Consider the following 25,055-nt stretch of genomic DNA (forward strand, 5'->3'; position numbering starts at 1 on the left):
GAGTAGACGCGAAAAGCGCGTTTTGAGTCGCAGCGGTTTCCCGTGCTCAGTTTGCCCTTTTACGGGTTAGCGTCTCCGCTCCGCTCCTTTGCACCCGCCTTTCCTTCAGCTTTAGCCCTTGACATTCATTTAGCTTCTGAACGGGTCTTTAGTTTCTGTGGCTGTGAGCATGTTTGGATCGGAACCTCATTTCTACTTTCTCTCCCTGTGACCAGACTGTTTCCCTTGTTCCCCGGCAACAAGCTGTCTTTACCATGGCCGCAACGGCCCGTCGATGAACTCCGAAATTTGCAATGAATCCTATCTTCCTCGAGCCGCATCTGATCGAACCGGGCCCCCGGAAAAAGTCTCGTAATGATGCTGCCACTGGGGCGTCCGCCGCTGGTGTTCGTGCCCTCAGTGCGCAGATGGTTGCCTTTTACTTTAGGGCGCCGATCAAAGCCTTTTTCCGCACCCGAGTCGAGTAGGTAGCTCCTCTTTCTCGAACCTCTGAGCCTTTCTCCGCTAACAACTAGAATAGTTACATGGTATGATTCTTTTAAACTCTGTAGGGTTTCGAGCCACTAATCACCGGCCCTCTTTGGACATGAACAGGCATTTGCAAGAGCTGTGAACCCGCGCGTTGCCGAGGGAAAATGGTCAATCCATACTACAACCCCAGGACTATTACTTCATGCCGTCCGGACATATGGCTGGCAATTTATACCGAACCAAGTCTTGCCTCCTCTCATAGCAAATGCTGCGTGAGTTATGGACTGTATCCTCTAACGAGACCATAAGAGCTAACTCTTAGTCCTTTTAACCGAAGAGTCGGCGCCGTTCTTTATACGTCCTATCTTCAAGTTCTAGGCGCTCTTCATGAACCTGTGTCTCAAGGAGCCAAGCGGATTTGGCCTCCCGCACCTCCCTCTTCTACTTTCACGGCTGGTTTCGCGGCTGGTACCATTCAATCTATCATTGCGGCCCCATTAGATGCGTTGCAGGTTCGACTGCAAACCAGCGACATGTTGGAGGGCCAGTATCGAAGTATGTGGCATTACGGTCACCATAAACTCAAACAAATCGGTCTGCGAGGCGTCTTCGCTGGCTGGAGCCTTTCTTTGATGCGCGACTCGCTCGGTTATGCCGTCTTCTTTTCTGCGTTTGAATACATCAAATCTCAGTCGTACTACTCTTTCATCACATGGTACTATGGATCCTTACACTCCACTCATCTGGATATGCTACCGTCATCCGGTTCCAGTGATCGTGGCGTCCCTCTCATCAAACCACATTACGCGCTGGAGCCGTGTTTCTTGATGACGGCCGGCGTGGTAGCATCGGTGGCACAGCAGGCCATCCAGCATCCATTGAGCAGAATCCAGGATCTATACTTGGGACGACTGGAATACCTTGACCACCAGGCGAGCCTGGACCACTCGCGAAAGCAGATGCTACGATTATACTACCATGCCTACCAGGAGACCTGGAAACGATGCGAACGCAAGGCCACGCGAGCTGGGGGTTGGCGAGCTTGGCTATTCCGCGGGTTTGCGAGCAGCGCCATTCGCCAAGTGCCTAGCACAAGTGCCGGCCTAGTGATCTTCGAACTTGTGCGCCGGCGATATGCGAGTCAAGACGATACTGTGCACATTCAAAAGGACGGATACGACATCCTTCTTTCCTAGGACATGCACTCATTCTCATATTTTCTACTTTGATTTCGCTGTTAGTCCGTGACCGGTGAGGGCGGTGAACATAGCTCGGTCACTGCCTCCACAGATGATACCCTATAGACCAGAAGCAGAATGCCCGATGCGGGATATCAGTGGGATGCTGGATCCCACAGACCACCTTGTATAGAATTGAGAGAACTTTGTGTAAAGTGTAATCTGATGATATTGTTTATTTACTGATATAAAATACTCCGACCGAATGCCGCAATACTCGTTATACTAATTATTTTGTGAAAAATAGTTCCGAAATGTCAGAGCTTCGGGGGATCTCTCCACTGTGGATCACTTCCCGGATTCGACATGATTCCTTGACGTAGGCTGGGAACCCCCCGTATTTGTCCCCTTCCCCTGTCCTCTTCTCTTGTCTCGCGATGGGACTCTTCACTACGTAACCCTTCATCCAATTTCAACTTAGTGATTTCCGTCATTCCCTTCTTCTCTTCTGTCTTGAAGGAAGGAGGAAATTTGACGAACCTCCCAAGCGCGCCAACCACCCTCCCTCTCCCCACCTGACCCTGAGCACCGGCGCTCCGTCATCCTGCGGCCGCGTGAGCTGTGTGACATCCGTGACCCCATAGAAAGTCCAAAAAGAAGGACAAAAACGCCGGGAAATAGTATTACTGCCAGTCGTGACCGCTCCTGGCTTGACTTCCCGAGTCAGAAGGGTTTCTTTCCCTCTGCCTGACCTGCCCGATTTGCCTAATCGTACAGAGGATCGACGTCGCATGTCTTTGGGCTGACTTCCAGCCCGCCGCCAACATTCCTTCTCTAACCTCCCCGCGTGCCATACCCCTCCGTTCACTCCCTAATCCCAATACGTCCCCCGTGCTGGAATCCGCCAGCGAGAAGGGAAGTCGACGATCGTCTCACACGTCTGCTCGCTCCGTCGAGTCGGACTTCTCGATCTGGTCGGACACCGGTGATCTTGCCGAGCAGCTCGCCGAGGACCCGCTTCAGTCCCGCGTTTACAATTCCTCAAGTCGAGGACTCTCAGGCTCCCAGAAGAAACGTTCAAAGCGGGTCCATTATCCGGAGGAGCTAGACCACGACTCGCAGTCGGGTATACAAGACGAGAAACAGAAAATCAAAATCCCGAGACCGGCCCCACGGCGTGTATCTAGAGCAGAGCTTTTCCTGGCCGCCATCATGTCCCCTGGCAATCGGCAGAATGCCCATATCCATGGCTTGGTGGGAAAGCCGTTGCTGTAAGTATCATCTCCGTACCTTCTGGACGCAGTTCGCTGATGAAGGCCTCATAGCTACTTCACCAGTGTATTTGTATCACTAGGCGTTTTTCTCTTCGGCTATGATCAAGGCGTCATGTCTGGCATTATAACGTCTGTCTTTCCCAAGTCTACCCCCCAACCGACAAATTACCAAGCGTTTATGACCGTCTATACTAATGTATGGGCAGTGGATCGTACTTTCGTGATTACTTTGGCCAACCGTCTCGGGCCACGATTGGCACTGTGGTGGCTATCTTGGAAATTGGTGCCTTCGTCTCCTCGCTCCTTGTTGGGCGTATCGGTGATTTGATTGGCCGCCGAAGAACCATTCTTTACGGGTCTATCGTGTTCTTCATCGGCGGTGCTCTTCAGGCATTTGCAACCAGCATGACTTTCATGATGGTGGGTCGCATCATTGCCGGCCTAGGTGTCGGTGCTCTATCGACCATTGTGCCCGTTTATCAGTCCGAGATTTCGGTAAGATATCATGCTGCTGCCTCTCAGCGAGCGCTAGTTTCCTCGGTATATTCTCTTGAGCGGATGTGCTGACGAGTTTGATAGCCCCCCCACAACAGAGGCAAGTTGGCTTGCATAGAATTCACAGGTAATATCTCTGGATATGCAACCAGTGTATGGGTAGACTACTTTTGTAGTTATATCGAGTCTGATTACTCTTGGCGTTTGCCCTTACTCTGTCAATGCATTATGGGTGCGTTACTCGGTATGGGGAGCTTGATCATTTGCGAGTCGCCGAGGTAAGATCTAGAAGCCTGAAGCATCTGCTGTTTTAACAATCTTCGTTCTAGATGGCTCCTGGATAACGACCATGACGAAGAAGGCATGGTGGTAATTGCCAATCTCTACGGCGAGGGAGATATACACAACGACCTGGCCCGCCAGGAATACCGTGATATCAAAATGAATGTCCTGCTGCAACGACAAGAAGGTGAACGGTCCTATTCCGATATGTTCAGACGCTACTCCAAGCGGGTCTTCATTGCTATGTCAGCTCAGGCATTGGCCCAACTGAACGGAATCAATGTCATTTCGTACTATGCGCCCCTGGTCTTTGAATCTGCCGGCTGGGCTGGTCGATCTGCAATTCTGATGACCGGAATCAACGGCATTTCCTATCTGCTGTCTACCATTCCTCCCTGGTACCTCGTTGATAACTGGGGTCGACGTCCTATCCTTCTATCCGGAGCCGTTGCTATGATGATATCCCTTTCCATGATCTCTTACTTTATCTACATCGAGATCCCAGCCACACCGACATTGACTGTCATCTTTGTCATGCTCTACAATGCTGCGTTTGGAGCCTCCTGGGGCCCGATTCCCTGGCTTTACCCGCCGGAGATTTTGCCCTTGAGTATTCGCGCGAAGGGAGCGAGTCTGAGTACAGCCTCCAATTGGGCGTTTAACTGGCTTGTTGGAGAGGTGACCCCCGTCTTGCAGGGCGCCATCAAGTGGCGACTATACTTAGTACACGCCTTTTTTTGCGCGTGCAGCTTTGTGCTTGGTAAGGTATCTCGTTTGATGTGTGCTATTCGTATCTAATTTCTTAACTCATAGTTTATTTCTTATATCCCGAGACTAGCGGTGTCCGGCTAGAGGATATGAATGTTTTATTTGGAGACGCATCGACCGCTATGCCGACCCCTGCCACAGAAGGGGAGCGAGGCTCTCTTATGGGCGCTGGCTCGCCCGTTCCTTCGCTGGATATTCGTCGGGGTTATGGGCAATTCGGCGCCGAAAGCGCCATCCCGGGACTAGATATCGACCCACCGATATTAAGCAGCAGTGGTCCTAGCAAATCTGCTCGACGGGACTCACAGACCGGTGGTACTCGAACAGAGGGTATCGGTGGCTGGATTTCGAACATGGTCAAACGCCACCGAGGGCCGAGTGTTGGTAGCAGCCAGAGTCAATACAGACGTCTTAATCAAGGCGAGGAAGGAGATAGGACATAGGAAGAGCACGCCCACCTCCCTTGTCGCTCCCGTTCTTCCTTTGTCTCGGGTTCAAGTTTGTGTGGGATGCCATTTTCCTCGAGGACTCCTTCAACGTTACATATCCCTACTTTTGACCTGTACATTCGATGATTCTGTCTGTTTTGCAGCCCATTGGGCGGCTTATTGTCATTTGTTTTGCTTGATCCATCATCTGGTACATTCGATAGAGGAAACGAAGAGGACCCGGAGCCTCTCTTTAACGCCTTCGCATGTATAGTTGCTGTAAATTACTATGTTGGCAATATGGGCAAATTCTCGAATGGCCATGAATAATGAATAATGAATCAAATGAAGCCGAGCGATGCAAACACATCCTAAGTCTAAGAAGATAGTAACATATTACCGGAAAGGGGGCTGATGTTACTATAACCGGGCGCGGCCACGTTCGCCCGAAAACGGCCCCCTCTCCAAAGCGGAACTGTTGATTCTGGCCAGCTCGGCATCTTTTCTCCTTCTTCATCTTTTCCTTTCCCCTTTTCTCCATCTGGTCTTTTCGGCTTTTCTTCATTGTGGCCTCTGTGGCCGCTATGATTCTTTGATTTAATTCTTTTCACTTTCCTGACGAATTACTCTCCTCAATCCAACCTTGAAACCTTCCCTCGTTTACAAACACCATGGCGGACATCAACACGGCCACCACTACTGGGGCCAGACCTGATGCCGACCTCCGTCGGAGAAACGTTGCCGAGATTGGAAAGCATCAGGCGCACTCGCGAATTGTTGAGCACGATGTGAAAAAGACCCGCTCAACGCAGGTAAGGGCATCCTCCGTGTCCATTCGATTGATTGTGACTTATAAGCCATGCTAACGTCTCTGGTCTCTTTTTGTGGTATAGTCCCCCTCTTCCTTCACGTCCTCGCTGGCTGGGAACCGACAATCGCTCCCATCATCTTGACGGCTCTTTCGCTTTTTACTCGATTATATCGCATCGGTCGCTCCAACATTGTGACGTGGGACGAAGCTCAGTAAGCTGCCCTCGCGCCATCACAACGCCAATTGAAACAGGCTGACCCAATTTAGCTTCGGTAAATTTGGTTCTCACTATTTGAAGCGCGAATTCTACTTCGATGTGCATCCTCCCCTGGGGAAGATGTTGGTTGGCCTTTCGGGCTACCTTGCCGGCTACAACGGATCCTTTGAGTTCAAGTCCGGGGAGAAGTATCCCGAGGATGTGAACTATACCTTTATGCGCGCCTTCAATGCCTTCTTTGGCGTAGTCTGTGTCCCTCTTGCCTACTACACTGCTCGTGACTTGAATTTCCGCAGGGCCACGGTCTGGCTGATCAGCTTGATGGTCCTGTTTGAGAACTCCTACGCGACCATTTCTCGCTTTATCCTGCTGGATTCCATGCTTCTGTGCTTCACTTTTACAACGACGCTGTGCTGGGCGCGATTCCACCGCCTTCAGAATGCTAGCTTCTCAATGGAATGGTATGCATGGCTTTGCCTGACTGGACTGAGCATTGGCTGTGTTTGCAGCGTCAAGTGGGTGGGCTTCTTCTGCACCGCAATCGTGGGTCTCTACACCATCGAGGATCTGTGGAATAAATTTGGTGACATCAAGATGCCGCAAGTGAGTACGAACCGAGCCTTGACAAATACGTTTAACTGACTGGAGGTTCACCAGACTGTGCTTGCTAAACACCTGATCGCTCGCGTGGGTGGCTTGATTGTCATTCCGCTTCTGGTGTATATGTTCTCGTTCTACCTTCATTTCCTTATTCTTGCGAACAGTGGGCCCGGAGATGCCCAAATGAGCTCACTTTTCCAGGCGAACCTGCGTGGCACCGAGGTCGGCAGAGATAGCCCCCTTGAGATCGCCCTTGGATCGCGAGTCACTCTGAAAAATATGGGCTACGGAGGCGGTCTCCTTCACTCGCATGTCCAGACGTACCCAGAGGGATCGAATCAGCAGCAAGTCACATGCTACCACCACAAGGATGCCAACAATGACTGGTTCATCTACCCCAACCGTAACGAGCCTGACTTCGATAGCGAGGCCGACTTGAAATTTATCGGTGACGGAGATGTGATTCGCCTCATTCACGGACAGACTGGCCGCAACCTGCATTCTCACGCCATTCCTGCGCCAGTTTCCAAATCTCATTATGAAGTTTCAAGCTACGGCAACATCACCATTGGTGATGAAAAAGATCACTGGAAGATCGAGGTTGTAGATGATGCCGCGTCCCGGGATCACTCGAAGATTCGCACCCTTACTACTGCATTCCGGCTTCGACACCCATCGCTCGGCTGCTATCTGCGGGCTGGAAACGTCAACTTGCCTCAATGGGGCTTCAAGCAAATCGAAACAACCTGCGTTAAGGAGAACAAGGCAAATGATGTGTACACTCACTGGAATGTTGAGTCTCACACCAATGAGCGCCGTAAGTTTCCGATCATTTTCCCCGTCCCCCCCTTTACTTTTGGATATTCCCTTAACAGATTATACGCAGTGCCTCCTGGCGACCCTGGCTCTTACAAGTCACCTTTCTTGAAAGATTTCATCCACTTGAACGTTGCTATGATGACATCCAACAACGCTCTGGTTCCTGATCCGGACAAGCAGGATGACCTGGCTTCGGCATTCTGGCAGTGGCCCATTCTGAATGTCGGCTTGCGGATGTGCTCCTGGGATGACAGCGTGGTAAAATACTACCTGCTTGGAAACCCTCTCGTCTACTGGGGAAGCTCGGCGAGTATTGTCGCTTTCGGCATTGGATTCCTGTGGTATCTTCTGCGATGGCAGAGAGGCTATCAGGAGCTGAGCAAGGCAGACATTGATCATATTCACTACTCTGGGCTCTATCCTCTCATTGGCTGGGTGTTGCACTACCTGCCATTCATCATCATGGCCCGAGTGACCTACGTCCACCACTACTACCCGGCCCTCTATTATGCCATCCTCACATTTGGTTTCAGTGTTGACTGGGTCACCCGGAGCATCAACGCTCGGGTCCGAGCCGTCATTTATGCCGTCCTCTATACGATGATTATTGGGCTGTTCGTCCACTTCCGAGATATTGTATTTGGAATGGAGGGCTCCAACCAGCAATGGTCTCACCTGCGTTGGCTGCCCGGCTGGAAAATTTCGAACTAATCAGCATGTTCGAGAAGGGAAGGAGGGGGGGGCGCGGGTGCGTGAAATTTGTTCTTTGTGTATTGACGGTGCAGGTATCTTATTCGTGTCTGTCCAACTTTCTGTTTAACGGAACGGCCCTGCGAGAGTGCAAGGAGCCCCAAAAACGTCCGAACTATAATGATGATCATTTCATCTCGATAAACTATGCATTATTGTAAATTGAATCGAGTTCTTCATTATAGATTGTCTTCACTGCTGTACTTCTCAGACAGCTTTTCCAGCCCGAGGCTTGTGCCGTGCCGTATTGTCCGTTAGCAACACCCTCCAGACCAGCCACCGCCCTTGCGCATCGCATCGTCCATGCCCAGTGTGACGGTTCTCGGGACCCCAGTGTTGGCACCTCCAGAGGCTCCAAACCCTTTGACTCCGCTGCGGCGGTCATTGAGGTCGTACCTGCCGGCTTCAATATTGCGGTATATCCTCTCGGCGACTTCGAGAAAAGCTCGCTCAACGCCATCTCCAGACTTGGCACTCGTCTCAACATATCGCACAACGTTATTCAGGCGGCACCATTCTTCGGCCTCTTCCTCGGTGACCTGTCTCTGGTTAGATCCGGATTCTCGTCCGGCTAAGTCTGTCTTATTTCCAACTAAAATCACCACGATGCCCTCCTCCGCGATCTGACGCAGATCCTGGAGCCACTGCGTACACGATACGAAGGTTGATCGCCTAGAGATGTCGAAGACGAGGAGCGCACCGGAGGCGCCGCGGAAGTAGGAGCGGGTAATCGACTTGTAGGTTTCCTGGCCAGCAGTATCCCAGAGAGAGAGTTTCATCCGTTTCTGGATGGACGAGTCCTGTGGCTTTCGCGGTGGGCTAGGGAGGCCGGAGGCAGTAGACTCTTCGGGGGGTTCGCCGGGAGGTCTGGGAGAACTGCGAGAAAACTCATCCAGACCCAACTCCAACGAAGCAGGGGGCCCCACGGGTACGATCCTCGATCCAAACTCAACCCCAATAGTAACATCGTGAGAAGGGGAAAAGCGGCCTTCACAGAGGCGGATGGTGAGCTGTTGGAATTAGTGGCCACGATCGAACTGAACAGGTGGGAGGAAGCTTACGCTAGACTTCCCGGTGCCTGAGTCACCGATACAGACAAGCTTAGCGATGTAATCCCATGGCTGTGACATGGAGAGGGTCGTTCTTCCGAAGGAATAGAGAGCTATGGTTTTTGGAGAGCTCAAGGTAGATAGTTATCGGATAGGACATGCTGAGTCATCTATCGGGGCCATGGTGACCTGCCCAGATGACGCTTGCACCTGCGTGACTTTCCTGAAGCTCTTTATCTCTCTCTTCTTCTTTCCAAATAACATCTTCACCGTTTTCTCACCTTTTCTTTCTCCCATTAACAATCGAATGCCGCCCAATTTCAGCAAAGGGCGACTCCTCCTATCCTTCTATCCCGGTCTCCACCGTAGTGGGCCATGTTCTCGGAATGTATGTATCATGTCCTGACTTGGGTTCGTGGAAACTGACCACACTCAGATGCCTCACGCTTCCTCGCTCAGTCACAGTCACGACTAGCCTCTCGTCCAGATGAGATCCAAAGGACCGGCCGTGCTCATCCCAACCAGCGTCAGAGCACCAGGAACCCATCCTCCCGCTCTTTCATGAGAAGCGGCGATCCATATCGGCCTGGGACATCCCAGATCTCCAATTTCCCATTTGCCTCACGAGCTTCAGCACAACCAGCGCCTTTGTTCTACAGCGCCACCGATGAGTTTCGAGAAGAAGACGATGAGACTGAGAGGGAGCGCGAGGTTGCTGACTTCTATGCGCTACAACGATCAAGACGACAGTTTGGTGACAGCAATCTCAAGGACTCCTCAGAACTAGAAGATTCCTCTGAACACTTGGCTGGCTACCACGAGGAAGATTCTCCATACGACGATCGCCCAGGTAATGGGAAAGGGATCAAGAGTTCTTGGCGTGGAGAAAAAGGAGCACCTGTCTCGCATCACTCTCGCATTGAGACTCTAGCAGAAGTGGTGGAGCATGAACCTGGGCCAGTCGCAGATTCGGAAAGAAGCAGGTTTCGAGGTAAATTAGTCGATATCGGCCTGGAGGATTCCCCAGGAGATGTTCCCGAGGATGAGGAGCTTTTGCCGTCAGAAAATGTCGGTAATGACCCGCCTATTCAGCGCTTTCGTGATAGACCTCCAACTCAAGAGGATCTTTTCAATTTCAACTCATCCAGCTCTCCTGCTGACCAGACCAAACCGTTCACCTCCGAGATGGCTCGACCGTCAAGTTCGGCCGGCTCCTTCCCTGCCTCTATCGCGCCGCTTGCTTCAGAAATCTCTGTGCATGACATCTTCTGGGGACAGCTGTTGCTTATATTGCTCGTTGGGCTGTTTGCCACATCTTTTCTTGTCTGGTTGCATACATCTACCCCATCCGGCGACGAGGGCAAATGGGGTGATACAATCTACCTGACTGTGCATGGTTCCTTCTTCCTTCTTGGGATATACACGCTGGTATCAGTTCTCGTATCTCTCCTCTGGCTGGCTTTACTTCGATCCTACGTACGCCTCTTAGTCTACGTGATTATCGTCGCCGTTCCCACCATCCTGTTCTCCTTCTCAATGTATCCCTTCGTGTCGAGCTTCAAGGGTGCATGGCATGGCGATAGTGTTCAGGACAAGGCGATGCGCTGGGGTTCTCTTATCCCATTACTCATGGCCGGCCTATGGACTTACAATGTCGCTCGGAGTCGTCGATCGATCGGAAAGGCGATTGGCGTTCTTGAATTTGCGTGCCGAATTCTAGCCGCGAACCCTGAGTTGCTGGCCCTCGGACTGGGTGTCCTTGTCTGCGTGGTATCATGGACCTGGATCTGGATGCTTATGTTCACTCGGGTCTTCCTGGGTGGTCACCTTGCCGGGCCGCGGTCCTTCATCATCGATCTGAGCAGCTGGTGGCTCGGAGTCTATTTCGTCGTGATCTACCTGTGGTCCATCGGAGTGATTGCTGGTGTGCAGCGTGCCGTTACAGCTGCCACAGTGAGTCAATGGTATTTCCATCGCCTGGCGAGTCCAGCACCCACATCCCGGCAGATCGTTCAGGCTGCTATCGTCCATGCTACCACCACCTTGTTCGGCACGATCTGTCTGTCTCGTCTCCTCAGTCTGTTAATTCGGCTCCCTTTGATTGTACTTCCTACCCGTCTATCTTCATTGCTCGGCCTCTTTGCGTACTCTCTGATCCCGACACCCATTGCCTTTTTGACGAACCCTCTCTCCCTCACCTACGCGGCTATTCATTCCCAGCCTTTGTCTGCCTCTGCGCGGGGGCTGAGTCAGATGAATCTTCTTGCCCCATCGGCAGCCTCGACGTCGTTGCATCCTCGGGCATATTCTCGCTCTCCCGGGGCTTCCGCATCTCTGCTTTCCTATCGACTTTCGAAGTTGATTCTCCACGCCACGCGCTTGATCATGTCTTTGGCTTTGGGCTTCGGTGGCTGGGTCACCACGGCTCGGAGCTTGACCACCGCCGTCCCTGGCGGTACGATTCGGGGCAGCTTGTATGCCTACGTGGTTGGACTGTTAGCCGGTGCCATTGGTTGGAGTATTTTAGGTGCTATGGAAAGCGTCATTGCAGATATTGTGGATGCCTCTGTGATTTGTTGGGCTAGCGAAGTTGGCATTTATGGCCGGGAAGCCCGCTACTGCCGCGAGGCTGGTTGGCTCTTTGGCGAGTCCAACTCGGACTTCCGACCTGAGTATGGAGAAGTTTAGTTTCATCTTGTTGCCCCTTGTGTTACCTGAGGGACGGTTTCCCCGTCCTTTCATTATTATGTTCATGACCTTCTCCTGCAGTCTAGTATAGTTTGAGCGGATATCATATAGCGATTGATCTTAGCGACACCGACTTAACGGCTTTGAAAAATGGCATTCCTCATTTCACTTCTTGTTCGCAATCTCTAGTCCTCCGGCACAAAACACAATGCAGACGAGTAAGAAGTCGTATGGGTTGACCGTGGTATATTCAAACGTCGAATAGCTACACATCAGAAAAATAAATCCAGAGCTCGTGGTATCATGGCGGGAAAGAAAAGCAATATCACTTCGAAATGCAAAGCAAGAATGAGGAAGCGTCCGTGGAACGCTGGATGAGTTCAATCACTCATTAAAGAGACAAGCGCCGCTTCCATTCCACATCTTGCTGCGTGCACCACTCCTTGAGCATTGAATAGCCGAAACGCACCACTTCGATCGGTGGTGTCGAGCCACCAAGAGGAACAAAATAATCACCCGCGTAGTCTCCAGCTTTGAGAGGAATTTTGCCTCGCTCTGCATGATTGTGAGACCGATGAGACCAGGTGATGGGAAATTCCTGATGTAGAACGTCCTCGCAGAGAGCCCGTGTCCCCTCCAGCCAGAGCTTCTGCGATTCTCGGTGGCACTCGAGAAGGCGATTTCTGAGCTCAAGGAATTCTTTGCGGCTTTTCTTGTTCTCGTCCGATAGGATGGTATTGCCATCGCTGCCGGGTGTGGGTACTGGTGTATGCTCGCCCGGTAAGGGGCTAACTGCAAGACGTTCGAGATCGAGCGAATGTATGGAATCATACGAAACTGCACCCAAAAGAAGACAGAGACCGTGAAGGACGGGATAAGGGGCGCTGTAATTGCGGACCACTCGCCAGTATGCCAGAATGGACACCCATGCAGAAGAATCACCGCCCTGTCGTACGAGAGCTTTCGATTGATCGTCGGCCACAAAGGCAAGGATGAAACACATGATGGCCTCGATTGCAGTCACCAAGGCCAGCTTCTCATCCGCGGCCGAGGCTCCGCTCTTGGTCCTAGACCTTTCGGATGCATGTTTCAATTCTCGGCCAGTATTGCTGAATTTCTGGAATTCATCCCGCCAGGCTCGACGCTCGTTGTTGCGGAGTCGGTTGTCGGGCTGGGGAGGCGATTCCTTCGACCCCGGATCAACCGAGTGCCGTTTGTTCGCCGGATTCACGGGTGTCTTGCCGCCAGCCTCCCAAGGGTCAGCTCGGTGTGAAACGAGTGCTTTTGAGTCCTTCACTGGCGTCAATATGGTAGGCTTGACTTTGTCGGTTTTAGATGGGAAAGTATTAGACGCTGGTGTGTAAGTCTTTTCGACAGACGTTTTGCGTTCCTTGAGACTGCCACCTGTAGGACCGAGCGGTACTGGGGGCTCATGTGTGACTCTTGTTCTCGGTCTATCAGATGTAGCAGTGACTCGAGATGAGCCGATCTCTCTCTTCATACCAGGATGGGTTGCGTCTTCATGATCCGTATCTTGACCAGGCGGCGAAGCGGATCGAGATGATTTCCTTTTACCGGAAAATTTGAGAAGGCCTTCGACCCGGCGGCGATTCGCCTTGCCATACCGCAGTTTGACAATGCAACGTGGCTTTGAGGAAGGTGGCTCTTTCAATGAAGCTCCAGCGCGGTGACTTGGGAAATTTGGAATGCTGCCACTGTTCGTGGAGTTCGGGGTTCGAGAATGCGCTGCATCATCTGCCTTTAATTTGCCGGGTACGACGTCACGCTTGGGTGTTTGACGAGCGGGCGAGCGTTCCTCGAATCTGGCCAATTCTTTCTCGAGATCCGGTGGTAGTGTGGGAGATAGCAACCGTGGCAGCTTGGCTGCGAGAGGAGTGGAGGATGGCATAAGCTTTGTTGGAGGGAGTGTAGGTGATAGTAATGCGGGTAGTTTTGGAGATTGTGGTTTGTTCGAAACAGCTTTCGCGCGCGCGTCCTTCTCAAGAGACAGTCGCGGTCTCTTGGGAGAGTGCATGCCGGGATTGAGGGCTTTTTCAGAACCAGGTTGTTCTATGTCAGAGGTTGAGGGCCGTTTCTTGGGGCCCTTAGAGGTGAGCAGATGTGACTGCGAACTGGGTGTTGGAGGCGGGTCGAGCTTATCGCGTGTTTTTGTAGAGTCAGGTTTGGGGGCTGGCTGAGTTTCTTCGTTTCTGGGGTTGGAGCCGGCGCGCATTCTTGGACTGCGACTCGCGATGGTCGTGACGGGCCCGGTCGTCTTCTGGTCTTTGTAATCTTTGAGACTAATCTTCTTCCTCGCTACCGTCTCTTTCGGGTTCTCTGTTGCGCTCGGGGCCGAGGACCGGTCAGCCATCATGCGGTCCGACTCGTCAGACCAATCGCCCAGGGCCACAAGCAATGAGTCTGTATCGTGGTGCCGGAGGAAGGTCATATACTGAAGTTCTTGCTCCTCTGCACTAAATGGGCGGTCATGTCCTACTGCCCAATTGTTCGCGGAACGGGACCCCAGGCGGAAAGGCGCATTCGTCGGGAGGGTGAGGATATAAGGTTGAGGCGGAAGGACTTCGTCAGAGAGGCGCTCCAAACGCTTGTCAAGGTTTCCAAGATCAGATGCAAAGGGATTGTTCGCGAGTGTGAGAGTAGTATCCTCAGAGGGGGGGCTGATCGTTCACCGACATCGCAGTCCGCGGAGTTGGAAGATATGGTAAACCATCGATCGAACTGCACGCGTGCCGAACAGTGAATTCGCCGAGTTGGAGCGTGTCACCAAAGCTGTGGTCCCTGGAAGCATGCGCCCGCGGAGAATCGGAAGTCAAAACATCGAGACGAGGGTAGAGAGATCTGCATCAGCCTCGAGAGGGCTCATCGGAGTATCGTTTTGCGATCTCCGGACAAAGAATGTAGAAGTATAGGTTGGAAGAATTTAAGGTCAGTGGTTCAGGACGGGGAAGGGTGAAAGGTGAATGGGTGAAATGGGGATCCGGGGCTCTCTTTCGGGGGCGCCCGCCTCGCCGCTTTTGGCGTCGATCTACGTGTCTCTATATTTCCGATGCACATGGCAAATATAAAAAGTAGCCGAAAAGTGAACCAGGTATAATGGAGAATGAGATTGTATACCAGCTAGCAGTAGACATGCAGCCAGGCTGTAAATATCTTCTTCGGTTGAGACTTGACTCAGGCACTTCTTGAAGATTCCAGGTAGATGTATACACAGGCCAACAATCGAAACTAGAAGCTCCAAATGACAATTCTATTTGCACGTGTATTCACCAACAAGGTTTTTCCTTTCTAAACACGGTGAAAGCCCAGGAATAGTGACATCAGGTCCGGTCATCGGCAGCATAAACATCTCCCCAGTACGCGCGGAAATGCTTCTGCTCCCCGAGAGTTGAGATCTCCTCCACCTCTCGAGGGGTCAATTTGAACGTCAAAGAGCGCAGGTAGCTGGCAAGGCGAAGCTCCTTGCTGCTCGTCGTGATGGGAAAGCACCCTCGGTCAAGAGTCCAGCGTATCAAGATCTCCGATTCGTCGACCGCGTACTTCTTAGCCAGGTCCGCTAGAAGCGGATCCAGCGGTCCGCCTCGCGCGCGATTCACCGGTGACAGTCCGGAGTAGGTCACTGTCTTGATACCCTCACGCTCGTGGAATTCCAATAGCTTCCCATGCTGGAGGTACGGGTGGTACTCGATCTGGTTCACCGACGGCACGACCTTGGCAGTCTTGAGGATCGTCTCCAGGTGGCTTTGCACAAAGTTGGACACGCCGATAGATCGAGCTTTTCCAGAAGCCTTGACCTGCTCCATCTCAGCCCAGGCGGCTTGAAGGTCACTCTCTGTCTTGGCAAAAATGGGGCATGAATCAGATACCTTGCGTCGTCAGTATCTGGGTAAGTGAAGCACGAGAGAACTTACAGGTCAACATAATCAAGACCGAGTTTCTTGAGGCTGCAGTCAATGGCTGAAGGGATATCGGCAATATTGGTGATCACCTTGGTGGTCACGAACAACGTCTCGCGAGGCAGTCCACATTCCCTAATAGCATGGCCTAGTTCTTCCTCGGTTCCGTAGACCTCTGCTCCATCCAAATGGCGAAAACCCAACTTTACCGCGCTCTTTGCTGCCTCGACCAACTCGCGGTTGGGCCCACTGTCCGCAGTCTTGTACCAAGCCGTGCCGGTGCCATACCCGATCTGTATGCCATTAGTGAGCTAGAAAGCTTCTCCAAACACAATTCGAGGACACCTACAACGGGCATGACGGAGCCGTCATTGAGCTTGATGGTGGGAATGTTGTGCGGGCTAGCCATGGTTGAGGAATTGCTGAATGCAAGTCTGGGACCGGCAACACTCGCTCAAGGCCCACGCGGGGTATCAGAGCGGTCCGGGTTTCGCGATACCCATTGGAGACTGGATCGCGGCCAGCCTCCCGAGATTAATAATGGGCATGATGTCATCCACGCTACAGGGTTCTCCGCCTCTATCAGATTTGAGGACCTCAGAAACCGTCCTTCATGAGATCGACTCGTGTGCTTTGTGTCTGTTCGGGTCGATATATGTCGCGATCCTTCCACCCGGCTCTCCGTTTGGCTCAAATGGTTTCTCATCTTTCGAGCTCCGCGGGCACGTCCCTAGCGGATCTACCCAAATCGAATGTTTTCACCTCTAAACTGCCAGCGGATCCGGCTTTCGAGACTCCGAGGCTTCGCACCAAGCTCCCCGGCAAACTCTAGGACCGCGGACGGTAAAGGGCGCTCTTTTTACCTATGTCCGTCCGGAACCCGCGAAGGAGCCGGAGCTGCTTGGCGTGAGCCCTAGAGCGATGGAGGACTTAGGCTTGAAGCCCGGTGAGGAAGATACGCCTCAATTCAAGGCGCTGGTCGCAGGTAATCACATTTGGTGGGATGAAGAAAAGGGGGGCATCTACCCCTGGGCTCAGTGCTATGGTGGTACGTCTTCCCAATTGTGTATAAAATTTCTTACCAGCAGATGCTGACTACATTTCAAACAGGGTGGCAATTGTAAGTCAACCAATAGGTCATGCAAGACCAAGACTAAAAAAGGTGCAGTGGTTCATGGGCTGGGCAGCTCGGGGACGGAGTAGGTCGACCCAAGTAGGCTCTACAAAGAAAGAAGAGAACACGATTGCTAATGGATTAAAAGCGTGCGATCAGTCTCTTTGAGACTACCAATCCTAAAACAGGGAAACGGTATGAGCTTCAGCTGAAAGGTGCGGGGAAGACACCGTATTCGCGCTTTGCAGATGGCAAAGCCGTCTTACGATCGAGTATTCGAGAGTATGTCGTTTCCGAAGGTAATATTCTCCGCCCTGGAGTAGATCAACTACTGACAGAGTATAGCGCTTAACGCTTTGGGTGTTCCAACAACTCGTGCGTTGTCCCTGACGCTACTTCCTGATGCAAAGGTTCTGCGAGAGCGCATTGAACCGGGTGCAATCGTGGCCCGCTTTGCCGAGTCCTGGCTGCGCATTGGAACTTTTGACCTTCCACGAGTCCGTGGTGATCGTGAAATCATAAGAAAACTTGCCACTTATGTCGCGGAAGACGTCTTCGGCGGATGGCAAAATTTGCCCGCCGCAGTCTCCGAGGGTGAACAGCTCTCCTCGAATATTGACAATCCTCAGAGAGATGTGCCCTGGGACGAAATACAGGGACCCCAAGAGGCCTCAGAAAATCGATTCGCAAGGCTCTATCGCGAAATCGCCCGACGCAACGCAAAGACAGTTGCGGCATGGCAGGCCTATGGGTTTATGAATGGTGTGCTGAACACTGACAACACCTCCCTCTACGGGCTTTCACTTGACTACGGCCCCTTTGCATTTATGGACAACTTTGACCCATCGTACACTCCCAACCACGATGATCATATGCTGCGATATTCGTACAAGAACCAACCCAGCATCATCTGGTGGAACTTGGTCCGCCTTGGTGAATCTCTTGGAGAATTGATTGGCGCTGGAAATCGGGTGGATGAAGAAGATTTCACCAAGGACGGTGTTACGGAAGACATGGAGGGGGAGGTTATCAAGCGTGCGGAGTCCGTCATTGAACGGACCGGCAACGAATTCAGAGCAGTATTCCTGAACGAGTACAAGCGCTTGATGTCTCGGAGGCTGGGACTCACGACACAGAAAGATTCGGACTTTCAAGAGCTATTCTCGGAGATGCTGGATACTCTGGAGGCACTGGAGCTCGATTTCAACCACTTTTTCCGACGCCTATCGGGCGTGTCTATCTCGGCGCTGAGCACCGATGAGCAGCGGAGAGAAGTAGCATCGATCTTCTTCCATGTTGAAGGATTTAGTGGCATTGGTTACACCGATGCCTCCGCCAGAGAACGGATTGCAAAGTGGCTTGACAGCTGGCAAGTTCGTGTGCTGGAAGACTGGGGAATCAGCAACGATGAGGCAAGACAGAAAGCCATGAAAGCTGTCAACCCGAACGTGAGACTGCCCTTCTTAATTACATATCATATTCGCTATGGATCTGACCAACTAACTCACATAGTTTGTTCCTCGAGGATGGATCCTCGATGAAATCATCGAGCGCGTGGAGCGCAAAGGAGAACGCAAAATTCTGGACCGGGTGATGCAGATGAGCCTGAACCCATTCAACGACGAATGGGGGCTTCACAAACAGGAGGAAGAGCGTTTCTGTGGTGACGTCCCCAAGTACAAGCGAGCCATGATGTGCAGCTGTAGCTCCTAAAGGGCTCTCCAGAAATTAGGTATAACAACATAGAAAGAAGCAATGTGGTTTTGGAAGATTAAATTCTGCATTTCCCCATGCAACTAAGTATCTTCCCGTAAGGCGCCGTAAGTAAGAATCCCATGCATACCCATTTTTTTTGCAAGCCAGATCACCCTTGGCACTTCGCTTTCCTTGCGAGAAAAAGCCCGGTAGACAGGGAAAGGAAGATCAATGTAGGAAGAATTGAAGCAACATGCAAAGAAAAGATCACGGTCGTGATTCAAGCCGTGAGTGATAATACAAAAAGGAACCCAGGGGAAATAGACATCTCAAATCGTGGCGCATGCAAATAGAAAATTTTTTGGTCCGAAATTACCCAGGGGTGAACGAGACGAAAGAGAAAAGATTGCAAGGTCAAATTTAGTTGGGGCAGGCAGCCTGGACGTGGCCGGGCTGCTTGCACTTGTAGCACACGCGCTCGCCGCGAGCCTCAGTAGTGCAGTCACGGGAAACATGGCCGACCTCGCCGCCTGGTTTTAGGTTAGTATCAATTCCTCAAAATATATATAAATGTAAAAGTGAAGACGGTCAAAACTCACAGTTGTAACACTTCTGACCCTGGGTGCAATCGCGAGCCATGTGGCCAAAGCCACCGCAGGAGTAGCAGGTCTGGGGACGGCCGCCGAAGCCGCCACCGTAGCCGCCAGCACCACCGTAGTTACCACCCTGGGGGCAGCTGCGAGCAATGTGGCCAACCTGACCGCACTTGTAGCACTCCTGGCCGCCGGGGGCACTGTAGCCACCGGGAGCGCCGCCCTGGGGGCACTCACGGGACAGGTGGCCAGTCAGACCACAGCGGTAGCAGGTACGCTCCTTGGGGGGGGGTTGGGGCACTCGCGGTCTAAGATAGGGTCGGTTAGTTTCGACCGTAATTCATTCTGGTCGGAGATTGGAATAATGACTTACTGACATGACCCTCACCACCGCAGTTGTAGCTATCAAACACATATCAGCCAAAACTCCACCGGCTGATCGGAACGCCGCTTACCAAGTGGGGGTTCCCTTCTTGGGGCAGTCCTTAGCCTAGGAAAAAAAAGGATGAGCATTCGATCGATCATGCGATACACATCACCACCACCAACTCCGGGAAAGCATTCAAAGGGCGCGAAAGCGATGCGAAGGAAGGCATGGTCTTACCTGGTGAGAGGCGTCACCACCTAAGGAGAGAAAGTGTCAGCAAAAAAGCCTCGAAGTGAAAGTACGATGTGCGCGCAGTTTTTTGGGAAAGGCGGTATCAAGGGATGAAAGGGCGGTAGTGAAACACAATCGTCAGAGCAAGCTCTCAGCTGCTCCAAAGATCCTGCACAGGCGTGTCTCCGAAGCAGTGAGCCGGCACTGTGCGGTGGTGGAATAGGCGAGGCGGGCGGAGGCTGGGTAGAATCACGTACAGTTGTAGCAGGAACGGTTGGAGCGAGGATCCATCTTGGGCGATTGAGAAGACTTGAGAGGAACTGAAATAGGGATGTGGAGGGAGAAAAGGTGGGAGGCGATGAAGAGGAAGCGTTGAGGGAAGCGGGTGAGGGAGGAATTTTGTAGTGCGGGGAGGGGAGAAAAACTTCCCGCGCTCTGAGCCCAAGATTTAAAAGATTTGAAACCTCGGGTTGCTCCCACTAAAGTTCATCCAACGTCCACGATTTTTCACACTGACTACCACTTTAGCACGTTCATTGTACTTCTCATTCGTATTTCCACCGTGAAATGTGCGGGGGTGAGCACATCTCGCCCCCTGTAGAGGCATCCATTGCCAAAGGACCTCATGCACAGCAAATTCCTGAATGAATCGGGCTGCGTCGAAGCTTTATTTGGCCATGAAGTTGTGCAAATGGACTTTTGGGCCTTTAGGAGTGGCTGAGTCCTGGCAACTAGACGCCATTGCTAAGCAATGCATCATTCACTTCGTTGCGACCTTAGAAAGTTTTCGCACATGGATCCAGGTATATGCTGCAGACTCTTGGGAAAGTCAATGCCACGATGAGATGAGAAGGAGTTCCTTCTGGGCTTAATAATATACTGAGCGACGATGCCAGCACATGAGTAGCAGCCTTGCCAACTCGGGAGAATGAATGGGATTCCCAACAGTGAACGGAAACGGGAATCAGGCCTCGCGACCAAATTGGGGACTGCCCATCATTTTATATCCTGGGACGCCCCGAGATCTGCCAGGGTCCCCAACCTGAAAGAAGCGCCTTGAGCACCTTGAGGACCTTGTGCTACGGGGATGCGCGACTGGGTCCCTGGACCTGCGTTAGCGCCCCCCCCCCGTCAAATCGCGCCCATTACTTGCTCTCTGTGATAGAGATTTGAGCCGATTCCAGGTTTCAAAAGCAGGCGTTTATCGGAGGCCATGCCTTCGGTCTACGTCAATGGTGTGGCTATGTGAAATCATAACATTCCAGCAGCTGGGTGCCAACTTGCTTCTCTTGGAGAAGGAGAACTCGCTCTTCATCAAACCCGACGCATTCATGCCTGCGCGTCATCTCCTGCGGGACACAAGGGGCCATCCCGGATCCGTCCAGATCCCGTTGGATGCTTTTCGGCGTAGGAGCGGACACCGATTCCGCTTGCCGTTTGTTCCCAGGGCTGACTTGGATGCTATTCTCATCATTCTGGGGCTTGTGGCGGCCCAACGAAGAAACGGCTGTTTCAAGTTCCCATATGCGTATTTCGTCTCCACGGGAACTCACTGACACAGCTTTGCCGCGGTTTGTCACTTGTACAGCAGACACGGAGGAGGTATGGCCCCAGAGACGCTGCCCTCCGCGGACGTAAAGCGATCTCAGGTCGGAAACCACAAGATACATAGTCAGCGTGTTATCCGCATGGGAAGTCAGCAAATATGGATGGGAGTACGACATTGATGTTGGTGGCTGTTGGTGCAATATGGAGGGAACGCCGGGGGCTGAAACTTCATTATCGATGGACTCGATGGTGGCCGAATGTCGTCGTCTAAGTGGTGGCGTAGTACCCTGGAGCGGACTCATTCCGTATTGCGAGTCAACCGTACTGGCAATACGACAGTCGAGCTGTTGACCGTCTTTATCAAAGCGCAGTTCTTGGATGCCCTGTGACCACCCACAACCAATATGATAGAAGCTATACACAACAGTGGCCACAATGTCCGAAGCTGAGGCTTCGGAGAGACAGCGTCATTGGCGCGACCATATTGTCCGCTTTCAATGACGCAAGTTCATGTAGTCGAGGGATATCGACTGGTGCCTCAAGTTCGTGAGATTGACCCCCAAGGTTATATAACGACAAGTTTCTGTGCTGGGAGACAGTCAGGAGATATGGCGAAGAAAGAGCCATAGCAGTGATGGTTCCGTCGCTGAGTCCGACATAGGAGGATCGCAAGATCAACTGGCATGTTTGGACATTAAAAATGTAGCGATTGAGAAGACCGTTATCGAAGCCCACCACAATATCCGATTGGTTCTGCTGGTGGCTCACAACCAATGCGGTTGGAAGCATGCCAGACTTCTTTTGTGGATCTGCAAAGGGGGTGTTTGCTGAGACACCGCGCTGGATCTTTAGCGGCCCAAGCCCGAAGCCCGTGGAGAGCATCTGCCGTAAAAACATTACCAGCACAAAGTTTGACCAACGTGGGAGGAGATGTGTGTTGGGGAAACTCGACCTCGGTCACTCGACATAGTCCGCGTGACCAATTGTGTCGCAATCGGTACTGTCTTTTCCAATTCGTCACTTTCCCCTCCTCCGCCAAGTGGCTATGATCAAGCCATGTTGAGACCTTTGGTGAATAATCCATCTTGGCTGATGATGTGGACCGTCTAACATTAGCCAGTCGGCGAGCACGAGGACGCACCCATTGCGAGTAATACTGTCGTTTCCATAGTTCCGAGTCCCCACTTAGAGTGTGAAACCGATGAGATAACCTGGTGACCAGAAGTTCAAGATGGCTGCAAAGAATGAAAAAAATTGGTGATCACTCACGTCTGGCACAAATTCAAAGACGAAACAGGGAGAAATGACAGGATATTAAGCAGGAGCTCGTCGCTCAAAGAAGATAGCCGATCAACAGGACCAGTCACAACGTCCCGAATTCGTTTTGCAGGAGGCAAGTCAGACGGCTGATATTCCCAGCTGCGCTTCGACATCCTGGTGGACGTTCCAAACACATGTCATGCTTCTGCAGGGTCGATGGTGAATGGGGAATACAGAAGGGAACCTTGCATGCTACGTCAAGGCGACTCATCAATGGCCGATAACGACCCTAAAGCGGTATGCCTCCGGTCACGTGGCTAATGGAAGCGGTGTTCAAACTGCCAGAATTATGATCAAGACGCGTCTCGAAACCGCGCCTCGTGGCTTGCCCCATGAACTCCCCGATGGACATTCTCAAGGAGCTCCATGCTTCAATAGCAGAGGCATGCGAGGCATATTTTGATCATGCATACAAGGAAATTGATTCACAAATTGCGGCTCGTGAAGCACAATTGAGACAAGCTGAAGTTGACGGATCGGTTGCACGTGAAGCGGCAGACCGCAAGATCCAAGACTTGCAGAATCAAATCACGGTACTCCAGGGGGAGCTCAAGTGCTTTGAAGTCGACGCGAAGGATCTAGAACTTCCTGCCGGACTTGCCAACTTCGAGGGTGAATTTGGGCCGGAAAACATTTGGAGCAATCATCATGACGTGAGTCAGCTGCGGAAAATCTTCGATCAAAAGTACACAACACTCTACACCAACTTCCAGACACTTGCCGGAAGCTATATTAGTCTTAAGACGAAAGTTTTGCAACACAAGAAGAAATTACAGTATTGCGACAAACGCCTACAGAAGGACGAATTTACATACATTCTCAATGGTGAACCGGTAACATTTCGAAAGGTGTTCAATAAGGAGAACGGTGCAACAAACAACTCAAAAATCCCGGGCTCACGTGCAAGACCGTGGTCCGAAGTTGAATTGACCCAGGGCTCTGTCTCTGGGACATGGCCCGCTGGACCATGTCAGATTCGAGACACCTCAACACATGCAAACCCCAATTTGAAGGTTGAGGAAAGCAGTCAACCAATGAATGTCACGACCCAAACGAGATTCCGGCATGCCACACATGATCCACCATCTTCAGAGTCGTCTTCGGACATAGTTCCACCTTTACCTGATTTACACAATCGGAAGAGAAAGCGTGTTGGTGCCGTTGCTCATGCCGATCCAACCGAGAGTGCTCCTGGCAGACCATTGCATGTAAAGAATGAACCAATGTCATCAAGTCCGATACAAAACTCTGCGTTCTCGCATGGTCAGCATCTTCCTAGCACTCAAGATCTGGATGAGATCGGCGACACTGTACAGACGCCTACAAAACGGAACGTCCACCGAGACGTGCACTGGGAAGACTCGGGCATGGAAAACGAGTTGGGTGTTACCAACACCCAACAGACCCAGTCAGGTCGACCTTTTCAACTACCATCTGTACTACGTCCAATTGATGGTAATGCTCGAAAGGACAAGACTAGTGGACCAGAGTCAGGGGTGAAGAAAAAGAGGCCGACAAATCACCGGGCAGTCCATTCCATGGCTGAAGACGGTGATGCCGGTGAACATGGTGGTCATTCCAGGCATCTTCCGAGGAACACAACAGCCATGCGCGCCAGATCATTAAAACCAAAAGTGGACGGGAAAGCCACAGAGGACCGACTACAAGGTCTTTTGGAGGGATCGTTACCCTCCAAATCATCACTCGCGTCTGCCGAAGCTCTTTGTGGCCCGGAAAGCCCTCAAAACATTAGCAAGAATTATAGTTCGCGGAAACAACCTCCAACTACTCAGTCTCCTACATCCCAGAAGCCGTCGGATGTTTCTGTGATCGAAATAGAATCGCACAAGTCCCTGGAAGTGCGGCCAGAAGACGAGCCCTACAGATCGCTTCCTCTTAACCGCCTGAATCTTGACCACTTTAAGATCAACCCAGCCCAAAATGAGGGGCTTGAATTCGCATATGACGCGGTCGTTCGCAAAAAAGATGATCGCAAATGCATTTCTGGATGCACACGCCCTGGCTGCTGTGGAGATCGATTTCGTGCGATGGCACGGCTTGGGGGCCTTCCATCTAATACCTCCGCAGAGCAGACAAAAGAAGACCAACGGATCCTGGAGGAATACGCAGGCGAGGATCGGTCTCTATTGGATGGGCTAGATGGCCAGGAAAGAGATGATCTCCTCGTTGAAGCAAAAGCCAGGCTTCTGGCCAACCGTTATGGGCGACACCGACATACCCACCAGCGAGCTCGATCTCCACCTGGTTTCTGGAGAACAGATATGCCAGACACGCAGGAAATCGAGTCAGATCGGGAAGCCGCAAAACGGCTGGAGCGGGAAAAGGTTGAGGAGCGGTACCGAGAGGCTATGCGACCTGAAGGACTGTGGGTCTGGGCGGATGAATGAGCATTATTTACATGATACCCCAATATGACAACAAT

General features: G+C 51.9%; 10 protein-coding genes across 10 annotated transcripts; 5 read left to right on the forward strand and 5 right to left on the reverse strand.

Annotated features, from left to right (window-relative positions):
• Positions 1-293: 293 nt before the first annotated feature.
• N7477_009246 (putative MFS monosaccharide transporter) lies at positions 294-4,911 on the forward strand (the record flags this gene model as incomplete). The annotated part of the gene is made up of 10 exons (XM_056970907.1): positions 294-463; positions 521-527; positions 595-743; positions 794-1,625; positions 2,463-2,920; positions 2,975-3,052; positions 3,130-3,418; positions 3,503-3,696; positions 3,748-4,460; positions 4,514-4,911. 10 exons carry the CDS (start codon positions 294-296, stop codon positions 4,909-4,911), a joined length of 3,288 nt encoding a protein of 1,095 aa, XP_056817886.1.
• Positions 4,912-5,567: 656 nt separating this feature from the next.
• pmt2 (uncharacterized protein) lies at positions 5,568-8,054 on the forward strand (the record flags this gene model as incomplete). Its single annotated transcript, XM_056970908.1, has 5 exons — positions 5,568-5,622; positions 5,790-5,919; positions 5,975-6,527; positions 6,582-7,341; positions 7,411-8,054. 5 exons carry the CDS (start codon positions 5,568-5,570, stop codon positions 8,052-8,054), a joined length of 2,142 nt encoding a protein of 713 aa, XP_056817887.1.
• A 293-nt stretch (positions 8,055-8,347) lies between these two features.
• N7477_009248 (Rab family GTPase) lies at positions 8,348-9,223 on the reverse strand (the record flags this gene model as incomplete). The annotated part of the gene is made up of 2 exons (XM_056970909.1): positions 8,348-9,103; positions 9,155-9,223. The coding sequence occupies 2 exons, from the start codon at positions 9,221-9,223 to the stop codon at positions 8,348-8,350; spliced, it is 825 nt and encodes a 274-aa protein (XP_056817888.1).
• Positions 9,224-9,517: 294 nt separating this feature from the next.
• Positions 9,518-11,830, forward strand: N7477_009249 (uncharacterized protein; the record flags this gene model as incomplete). The annotated part of the gene is made up of 2 exons (XM_056970910.1): positions 9,518-9,530; positions 9,579-11,830. The coding sequence occupies 2 exons, from the start codon at positions 9,518-9,520 to the stop codon at positions 11,828-11,830; spliced, it is 2,265 nt and encodes a 754-aa protein (XP_056817889.1).
• Positions 11,831-12,221: 391 nt separating this feature from the next.
• N7477_009250 (uncharacterized protein) lies at positions 12,222-14,714 on the reverse strand (the record flags this gene model as incomplete). Its single annotated transcript, XM_056970911.1, has 2 exons — positions 12,222-14,508; positions 14,668-14,714. The coding sequence occupies 2 exons, from the start codon at positions 14,712-14,714 to the stop codon at positions 12,222-12,224; spliced, it is 2,334 nt and encodes a 777-aa protein (XP_056817890.1).
• Positions 14,715-15,168: 454 nt separating this feature from the next.
• Positions 15,169-16,153, reverse strand: N7477_009251 (aldo/keto reductase; the record flags this gene model as incomplete). The annotated part of the gene is made up of 3 exons (XM_056970912.1): positions 15,169-15,714; positions 15,768-16,037; positions 16,094-16,153. The coding sequence occupies 3 exons, from the start codon at positions 16,151-16,153 to the stop codon at positions 15,169-15,171; spliced, it is 876 nt and encodes a 291-aa protein (XP_056817891.1).
• Positions 16,154-16,357: 204 nt separating this feature from the next.
• On the forward strand, positions 16,358-18,571 carry N7477_009252 (uncharacterized protein; the record flags this gene model as incomplete). The annotated part of the gene is made up of 6 exons (XM_056970913.1): positions 16,358-16,470; positions 16,521-16,808; positions 16,913-16,943; positions 17,007-17,157; positions 17,204-18,306; positions 18,371-18,571. The coding sequence occupies 6 exons, from the start codon at positions 16,358-16,360 to the stop codon at positions 18,569-18,571; spliced, it is 1,887 nt and encodes a 628-aa protein (XP_056817892.1).
• Positions 18,572-18,973: 402 nt separating this feature from the next.
• Positions 18,974-20,035, reverse strand: N7477_009253 (uncharacterized protein; the record flags this gene model as incomplete). Its single annotated transcript, XM_056970914.1, has 6 exons — positions 18,974-19,083; positions 19,153-19,446; positions 19,520-19,548; positions 19,602-19,636; positions 19,751-19,770; positions 20,002-20,035. The coding sequence occupies 6 exons, from the start codon at positions 20,033-20,035 to the stop codon at positions 18,974-18,976; spliced, it is 522 nt and encodes a 173-aa protein (XP_056817893.1).
• A 950-nt stretch (positions 20,036-20,985) lies between these two features.
• N7477_009254 (WD domain protein) lies at positions 20,986-22,725 on the reverse strand (the record flags this gene model as incomplete). The annotated part of the gene is given in 4 exon segments (XM_056970915.1): positions 20,986-21,675; positions 21,713-22,174; positions 22,188-22,503; positions 22,562-22,725. The coding sequence occupies 4 exon segments, from the start codon at positions 22,723-22,725 to the stop codon at positions 20,986-20,988; spliced, it is 1,632 nt and encodes a 543-aa protein (XP_056817894.1).
• A 219-nt stretch (positions 22,726-22,944) lies between these two features.
• Positions 22,945-25,020, forward strand: N7477_009255 (SAE2 C-terminal domain-containing protein; the record flags this gene model as incomplete). Its single annotated transcript, XM_056970916.1, has 1 exon — positions 22,945-25,020. The coding sequence occupies one exon, from the start codon at positions 22,945-22,947 to the stop codon at positions 25,018-25,020; it is 2,076 nt and encodes a 691-aa protein (XP_056817895.1).
• Positions 25,021-25,055: the final 35 nt, after the last annotated feature.

Source organism: Penicillium maclennaniae (assembly GCF_028827695.1).
Source record: "Penicillium maclennaniae strain IBT 15551 chromosome Unknown utg000008l:1.0-3552695.0:1.0-3555053.0, whole genome shotgun sequence".
In the NCBI taxonomy this organism is placed as follows: domain Eukaryota; kingdom Fungi; phylum Ascomycota; class Eurotiomycetes; order Eurotiales; family Aspergillaceae; genus Penicillium; species Penicillium maclennaniae.